This window comes from Tupaia chinensis, unplaced genomic scaffold, assembly GCF_000334495.1.
Source record: "Tupaia chinensis unplaced genomic scaffold, TupChi_1.0 Scaffold000313_1, whole genome shotgun sequence".
NCBI classification, from domain to species: Eukaryota; Metazoa; Chordata; class Mammalia; order Scandentia; family Tupaiidae; genus Tupaia; species Tupaia belangeri.
This window is the reverse complement of record NW_006159806.1, coordinates 872,056-881,109: the sequence shown is the minus strand read 5'-3', so window position 1 is coordinate 881,109 and position 9,054 is coordinate 872,056. Positions and strand designations below refer to the sequence as shown.

At 44.3% G+C, this 9,054-nt stretch overlaps 1 protein-coding gene across 4 annotated transcripts in view; it reads left to right on the top strand.

Annotated features, from left to right (window-relative positions):
* The first annotated feature begins 16 nt into the window (after window positions 1-16).
* The window catches only part of REPS1 (RALBP1 associated Eps domain containing 1), a 92,402-nt gene continuing 83,364 nt past the window's right edge, over window positions 17-9,054 (top strand). For 3 of the 4 annotated variants that reach the window (XM_006151083.3, XM_006151082.3, XM_006151081.3), the window contains exon 1: window positions 240-454. In XM_006151083.3, coding sequence (XP_006151145.1) covers window positions 302-454 — 153 coding nt within the window. In that variant the 5' untranslated portion in view covers window positions 240-301. Of the gene's footprint in view, window positions 66-239; window positions 455-9,054 lie in introns of those variants that run through there. The other variant, XM_006151084.3, reaches the window with a different exon arrangement.

The window sequence follows — 9,054 nt, the reverse complement described above, 5'->3', positions numbered from 1 at the left end:
GGCAGCTTCGGGGCGCGAGGAGGAGGCCGGGCCACGCGGCCACGCGCAGCCCCGGCTGCCCGGGGGTCGTGGGGTCGAGCCCCGGGTGTTGCATGCAGGGCGGGGCGGCCGTGAGCCGGAGGCGAAGATGGAAGGCTTAACGCTGAGCGATGCGGAGCAGAAATACTATTCGGATCTCTTCTCCTACTGCGACATTGAGAGCACCAAGAAGGTGGTGGCGCAGCCCCGGCTGCCCGGGGGTCGTGGGGTCGAGCCCCGGGTGTTGCATGCAGGGCGGGGCGGCCGTGAGCCGGAGGCGAAGATGGAAGGCTTAACGCTGAGCGATGCGGAGCAGAAATACTATTCGGATCTCTTCTCCTACTGCGACATTGAGAGCACCAAGAAGGTGGTGGTCAACGGGCGCGTGCTGGAGCTGTTCCGGGCCGCGCAGCTGCCCAACGACGTGGTCCTCCAGGTAACGCCGCGACCCGGGTCGGCCGCTTCTCGGCGGGGCCGCGGCCGCTTCTCGGCGGCTCGGTCCTCCGGGCCCCCGGCCTCCGGGAGTGGGAGTGGGCGCTGTTTCCAGAAGGGCCGGCAGCTGGCAGCTTCCCTCCGAGCTCCGGTGCTTCGGGCAGGGGCCGCAGGTGCCCGGGCACCCGATCGCGCCGCGGTCGGTGAAGGTGGGGGTCGCCTTGGAGGACGAAACTGCGGTGGGGGTAGGGGTCTGCACTGGAAGAGCAACTTCACACGAAGGCTCCTGGTTTGTTGTGTTTGAATCCTAGGTCCTAGTGTGTGTATACACAGCTCTTCGGCTCCTGCGGAGTAGTAAAGTTACCACTATAGGCTGAGTGTGCTTTTAATTCTTGAATTAACCGAGAAGACACTATAAACCGAGCTTTATAGATTTAGGATTCGAAAAAGCAGGGTTTGTTTGTTTGTTTTAAGGAAGCTAAATTCTTAACCGAGATTTTAAAATTTGATCTTCTAGCAAACACTTTGCCAGTAGATATGAAAAGACTCGTAATTATCTATGGAACATGTGGCCATGTAAACCGGACTGCAAGGTGGTTTTCGATGGGCATTCGATAATAATGTTTGGTGGAATTCGTGAGTTTGGGTTGGGAGATAGGGACTGAGCAACTGGGAATCAAACTTGCACATTTGCCTGGAAGGAGCCAGCAGAGTAAGTTTTTAGCCTTTCTTACCTGTTTTTAAAACAGAAGGCTACTCAGAAGTTCCTATCTCAGGTATGTGGTGAGCATCAATGTTATTGTGTGTCATGATTCATAGCTGTTAGTAAGAGTCTGTCTAAACAGCCTGTCAGGAACAGGTTTTTAAGCTTTCATCTATGTATTGATCCAAGCGAGTTATCTCCAAAACTTAAAGCAGATGCTTAGGCCTATATAGCAGACCAACTGCAGAGCATTAGACCAGGAGGTTTAAGACCTGTTTTTTTTTTTTTTTTTACCCTATTCTGCTGTTAACTGGCAGTGTGACTTGGGGGTCAGGCACTTTGCCTCTTGAAGCGAAAGTTATGCTCATCTGTAGGATGAAAGTCAAGTTCCTTCTAACAAAATGCTCCTAAATATAAAAAGGTCCTCACACAGGCCACTGTCTTTAGAAGTTACCTGAGTATTAACTCTAAGGTGAATGCGTTCTATCTTTTTGTACTCTGTTGTCTGTTTTCTGGGGGTAGGGGTGTTCGTGTCTTAAAAATCAGTGGAGAACTGTGAGTCCCAAAGCCATGCTGCTGAAAAGGGGCAAGTAGTAAATATTTTAGGCTTTGCTGGCCACGTACAGTTTCTGTTGCATATTCTTTGTTTTCACAGCTCTTCAAAATGTGGAAACCATGCTTAGCTCAGGGACATCCAGAAACAGAGTTTACTACCCTTGCTACAGAATGGTGGTGGCAGGGTTGGCGACCGACTTGACTTGTCATGTGGCTTTGGAATAGGACTTAAAGAGGTCTGATCAGTACATGGTCACAATGCTTGTATTCTCTTCGAAGAAACAAAATATACCTTCAAGTCAGGAAATAAATGAAGGAGAAACCTCCTATGTTCTATTTTGGTTTATTTCTGGGGTGAGGGGGAGTTAAAATAAACTGGCTTTTCATCTTTTTAATGGTGTATAAAGACTTTCAGATGATCAATGTATTATTTAGGGACAAATTAGCATTAAATAACCTTTATCTGAACTATGTTCAATTCAAGTTATTTTCATGTTTTGCTTTTATTAACATTTGGAAATAAATTTTATTGTTTTTACGTAAACGAAGAGCTTAACTGGTTTAAATATTCAGGATTCTGTTACAACTTGGAAACTGTAGGCGCTCCAAAGCAGAACTCTTTAGTAACATATTGGGTTGTCAGAAAAGTCATTACATATTTTTCTGCTTTTCTATGCAAAAATGCATCATGACTTTTCTGATGACCCAGTACACTAAGTAGCAGTCTGGATATTTTGAAGGGAAAAATAGACTTAAAGCAGAAATGTGAGACAAAAGGCGAATTATGGGCTTAATTCCCATAAGAGAGTTTGGGATTGTCTGAAAACAGTGTACCATTGCTTTTTAAAGTTTTTAACTGTAGGGCACGTGTGCTTACCAGGGAGAGACAGAGATAGAAGGAAATTGAGAAATCATGACCCCGGGGTATGGTCACGCTGTGCCGTAGTCCTTTCTCCTCCATTCTCCTCTTACGACTTTGGGCATGCACACACACACACGCGCGCGCGCACACACACACACACACACTCCCAGCATGATTTTCCAAGTTTCCAGGTCAGGGACTCAAACCGCATAGTTGGTTATGTGGGATCCAGTGCCTTAACTGCCATGCCACCTGCTGGCTTAGTCCTCCATTGCTTGCTAAGTGGGAGACATTTGTGACAAACTCACATTTAATACTGAGTTCTTCTCTTAGCACTGGGCTCGACATTGCAGGGTAGCGGAAGAGGAGTTATGAAGCTCTCAAGTATCTCGTAAATTGTAGGAATACTCATGTGTAACATCAAGTAAAATGTGAATGTCGTAGGAGAGGAGAGAGAGGAGATACGGAGATATGAGATCAAGGCATCTTGACTTAATTCAGGAGGATTTAATTCAATTCGGATGAAGAGTGAGGAGTGGATGAAGAGGGCCTCCAGGCAGGAAAAAGACATTACCAAAGTTGGAAAATGTAGGCACCTATTCAAGAAATAGTAAATAGTCGGTTTTTGCTAAAGCTAGAGTATGTTTTGCAGATAACAGAACTTAGAAAAAGACATTGTGAACGATTCCGAAGAACAGGCAGATTTTGTCTTTTGGTAGCAGTGGAGGTCCAGGGAATATTTTAGACTTTGGTGGCAAGATTAGAGGGTAAGGAAGGAGGCTCTTCCGGTGGCCTGGAATGGATGCTAGGAAATGGGCTTCCAAACCAGAGCAAAAGCAGTGAGAAGAAGGAGGGGCTGTGTCGTTGAAGGACTGCTGGGTAGCCACTTTGTGATTTGCTTTGTGGAATAACATTTACTTGCACCCAGTTTATCGAGACTGGGTGGAGAGCTTTGAACTAGTTGCGAAGGTAACAGAGTAGTAGACTTAAGAGAAATGAGTCACAGAGGCAGTGCTTTTGGAAGCCTTTGGCAGTGCCAGAGTTAGAGGAAGATACTGAAAGCTTACCTTGGGGACTGATTTTACATCAGAGGTATGAACTGGTGAGGAACTGGGCTGGTCCACCCGAGCATGGAGTAAGGGAGACGGTGGGGAGAGTGGTTTTGACTCCTGAGGGCGTTTGGCAGTACCCGGAGACACGTTCGGTCGTCATAACTAGAAAAGGCTGCCATTCTACTTGTACCTAGTGGGGGCATAGACCAGAGATACTGCTACACATCTGTGATGCACAGCACAGTCCCCACAAGAATTATCTAGCTCCAAATCTCAATAGCGCCAAGATCGAGAACCCCTGACCTGGACTCTAATGGTGGCAGGGATACAGAAAATGAGACAGTAGAGACTATGAAGGTAAACTTGGTGTAGGTCTGACTTACCTGGCAATATTTAGGTGGAGAAGAATGGGGGAAGTATTACTTTCTGTTGAGCACCTCTCAGTTAGAGAAGGGGTCCGTTGAGGAACTGATATTTTAAAGAGAGAATGAACTTAATATGAGTTATGAGATGGAAATACAATTCTCCAGGGGGTAGTTGGAAAGGGTGGGGATTTGTCCACTCCGAATGCTGGTTCTTACTGTGAAGGTCAGGTGTTTGGGCTCTCTTCCTCTGCCTTCCTCAACTCAGTGTCTTGTGGGCAGAGGACAGACAGTATCTTCCACGGTGGACGTGCACAGATACAGCAGGGCCTTTGACTGACACAGTGGTTTTCAGCATTTGCTAGTAAGTGCCATGAAAGGGCTGAGTCATCTTGGAGATGAGTGTAAGAGAACAAAGAACAGCCCAGACCTCGAAGGAGGAAGGAACTGGCATTTAGTGTCTATTATGGTCCTTTTAACTAGGCAAATCATTTTGTGCAAGAACTCATTTGATCCTTGCCACATCCTTGTGAAGAGGGTATTATCCTTGTTTATTTACTAGGACCTTGATAGGCAGAGGAGTTAAATAACTTGTTTGTGTAGAGTGAGTCTTTACCTTCTCTTGCTACCTCCCAGCTCTTTCTTCCTTTCACTGTCCATGTGGTTGGTGACCAAAGTGAGGAATACAATTTTATTTCCCCGTAGTTTTTATGAAAAGTAGATATTTTAGATATCTGATTCTCAGTTATATGTCGACTTTCTCTTTTGCATAGTAAATAGCTTAACATATATCTTGAACCAGGACCACTTTAGAGAGAGAAGGTTCTTTTTTTTTTTTTTTTTTTGGAGAGGTTTTCGCTAGGGTGCATGCACTCGCCAGAAAGACAGAGAGACACAGAGAGACAGAAAGCGAGAAATCACCCCCCGGGGGGATGGTCACGCTGCAATCCCTTCTCCTCCATTCTCCTCTCGGGATCTTGGGCACGCACGCACACGCGCCCAGCGTGAGTTTTAAGCCACCTGGTCTGGGACGCGAACTGCGGTTGACTACGTGGGAGTCCAGAGACAGCCATTATGCGAACTGCTGGTTCCCAGAGAGAGAAGAGTCTTATAGTTGATCTGGGGACACACAGATACAATTTTACATTACTATGGCTATCAAACATCTTAAGGTATGTGCATTTCACTTGTTTCTCAATGTCAGAGCAAACCTATTCTGAGTTTAAGGACTTGTATTTGAAGACGGAGTGTCAATAGACCAAGTGAAGGAGGTAGGAATTTACCCCTGCTCCTGCCATAGAGGAGCAAGACTTGGGGAAAAAAAATCTGGCTCATAGGATTTAATCATGAGGAATTTTGCTATCTGCTGAGCAAGAAATATTCAGTGTCATGGCTTAAAAACCGGCTTTCCCAGAAGTAATTTATTTTTAAAGATTAGGAAAAGTATACTATTTACCACACTAATCAGCATATTTTCTTAGCTTTCACTTAAAACCTCTGTTTTGGGAAGTGTCTTAAAACTTCATACAGACTTTGAATGCATAGTAGCTTGATAACAGGTTCTAGCGCTAACTGTTCTTTCAGTAGAGTTTGTCAGCAATGTACCCTGTTAATGAAGCTGAAAATCTTTAGATCGTTTGTGTTGAGCAATATCTTGGTAGAGTATTTGAATACCATGCATGAATTTAATGTGGGAAAAGTGACAATAGTGATACATAAACTGTGTTGTGTTTCTTGAAACTCGTTCAAGTTAATTATAAGCCTGTTCATTTGCGATAGGTTTAAAAATAGGGAGGCAGAGCCTCGTTTATGCACTGAAAGTTGCAAACCTAATAAAAATAAATGTCAGTTTTGTTCTTTCAAAGTAGTTTTTTCTCATTTGTAACATTTGAGTTACTAAGATGTAACAAACTACAAAAATAATCTTAATCAGAAATATACCTATACACACAGTTGAAAAATATACAATGTAAAGAACTCATGGTTGTCTTTCAGCAGTGTCATAGATACTTTCCTGTTTCTTTCCCTCTCTCTGTCAGTATTTGGGAATTTTGGCTAAGCGTTGTTACAGAGCTCACAAAGAGCACTAGGAGCTGATACTACACAGAGATGGAGAGCATTGAACATGGGAGGTGGTTCCAGTCTTGGTGTTGACTAGCTTTGTGACGTTTAAGCACGGCACTTATTGTCTGGGTTTTAGTTCTTGTCACATGACATGCTGGAATTGGATTTTTAAAAAATAATTATTTAACTTTATTTATTTTAATTTGACAAAAGAGGGACAGAGGGAGAGAAAAGAGGAGAGAGAGAGAGAGAACAAGCCGCCAGGTCCAGGACTCAAACAACAGTTGGCCATGTGGGAGTCCAGCATCCTTAACCACCATGCCACCTGCTGGCACTTGAATTGGATTTTTGTGACTTCTGAGAATGTCACTGTGCAAGGGTCACCATTCTAGCATTCCATTGAAAAAGTAGCACACAGAATGTGATTGAGTGCTCCATTATTTGACACTGGAATTGGTTTCCTTTACATTTTTGAGGGTTATAAAGAGGAGTCTTTAAGCTGAAGATGCTGGAAGTGTGTATGCAAAAGAAATCTGATGACAGGGTCATGAGTCCATAGTGCCTCGTTCTTCAAGGTATCTGGCCAGTGAGAATTTGAAATGGGTGATGAGACTTGGCATTTCGGATGTCCTCCATAGTGTTTTATTTTCTGTAGCCTTTTCTGTGATAGATCCATCTTCATCCTTTTTCTCCTTAACCACTATGTGAGAAATTTGCGTGATAGAAGTTAAACCATGTACCATGCTTCACTACTGAGATTAATAAATTATGTAGACTCAGGCTTTTTTAAAAATAAAAATACGACATCTCTTTTCCTTCTCCAAACATAATTTTAAGAAGGGGATGGTTGGCTGTATTGAGTTTGACTGAGAGGCTGAAATGTGGGTAAAAATGTGGCCTTTGGACTTGGCATCGCAGAGGCCGTTGATAACTTCACCGGGCCAGTTTCACGGACTGGAGATGTCTCAGATTTGCATGACTTGAAGGACATAAAGTGTATAGATAGGTTTTCCCCCCCCTTCATTTCCAGAGGGTGTGTTTGTTGACCAGAGAGAAACAGAGAGGGCAAAGGAAAAAGCATCCTCCCAGGGGGCATGGTCACCTCAATCCCTGCTCCCTCATTTCTTCATTCTGTTAGGACTTGGGCATGCCACACACACAGTTTATTTTGAAGGTGATGGTGCTGCATTAGCAGGGAGAAGGGATTAGGATGTTCTAGACTAAGGCTTCTACAAACTTTTTCTACAAACTGAGAAACTAAGATTAACAGTATAGTAGTGACACAAAATCTGCATGTAAAAGAAAGAAAAAGTCCCAGACGGTGGCATGGAGGTTAAGGTCTTGGATCCCCCAGGGTTAACTGTGGAGTTTCAGTCCCGAACCTGGTGGACCCAGGAAGATCATGCCGGGTCTGTGTGCGTGCATGCCCCAAATCCTGAGACTAAAGGAGAAGGGATGGGGGCATGGCCATCCCCCGCAGGGAGTGACTTTTCATTGCCTCTCTCACTCTCTGCCTCTCTCTGCCTTTCTCCAGCAAGAGTAGACACCCTATAGCAAAACTTAAGAAAAAAAAATTCACAATAGCATTAAAAAGGTCTAAAATACTTAGGAATAAATTTAACAAAAAGAAGCACCTGGATTTTTATTTCTAAAAACTCCCAACTATTACTCAGAAGAAGTAAAAGAATATTTAAATGGGGCTAGCTGCAGTGCTGCCACTCCATGATGCTGGCTCCACACGGAAGATGGGGCTTCGGTTCTCAGGTCGACCTGTTACACATGCGTGTCCTTAATCCTGGGTGACTGGGAAGGCCGGCGGGGGTGTGGGGGAGAGGATTGCAACATGAGATGCTATTGAGGGTGGCTCTTCCCCTTATGGAAGGAAAAAAAAGGCTTAAATAAGTGGAGACAGTCTGTAGTCTTTGTTCACAGGTTGGAAGATTGGATGTTAAGATAGCACTTCTTCCCAAATTGGTCTGTAGATTTCATAACATTTGTCAAAATCTGTTTGCCTTTTTTTTTTTTTAAAGAAATTGTCAAGCTGATTCTAAAATTTATGTACAAATATAAAATGCCCAGAATAGTTAAGACACTTTTGAAAAAGAGCAAAATATGATACTTACTCCACCCAATCTTAAAATTTACTAAAATGGGGGCTGGCCCTGTAGCACAGTGGCAAAGTCCTGTGGTAGCCAGATCCACATGGGCAGCTGTGGTTTGAGTCCCCATGGCATGAAGAAAGTGCCAGGTGCATGCGTGTTTGTGCTCAGAGTCCTGATAGAATGGAGAAATGCAGGAAAGGGATTGTGATATGACCACATCCCACTGAGGGGTCCTTTCTTTCTCCCTTCCCTCTGGAAATTAAAAAATGAAACCCTTAACTAGGCCAGCTGGTGGTGAGGTGGTTACGGTGGCTGGATCTCACATGGTTGACTGCACAGTTTGAGTCCTGGACCTAGTGGCTTGAGAAACATGCTGGGCATGTTGTGCATGTGTGCCCCAAATCCCAAAAGGTGGGAGAAATGGAGAAGAGATTGTGGTGTGGCCACTCCCCATGGGGGTTGCTTTCTTCATCTCTGGCAAGTGCATATACTCTGGGAAATTACAAAGAACAAAGAGAGAGAGAGAGAAAATTAAAAATATAAAAAACAGAAAAAGGAAACTTAATGCCACAGTAATCGAGATAATGCAATTGGTGTAAGGATAACATGTAATAAGTCAGTGGAACAGAATTGAATATCAGAAATAACCCCTTCAATTTATGGTCGACTGATTTTTTTTTTTTTGGAGAAGTTTTTGCTATAGGGCACGTGTGCTCGCCAGAAAGACAGTGAGAGACAGAGAGACAGAAAGTGAGAAATTACCCCTAAGGGGGAATGGTCACATCGCAGTCGTTTCTCCTCCATTCTCCTCTCAGGATCATGAGCATGCACGCACATGCGCCCAGCATGAGTTTAAGCCACTGGGTCCGGGACTTGAACCACAGTCGGCTACATGGGAATCCAG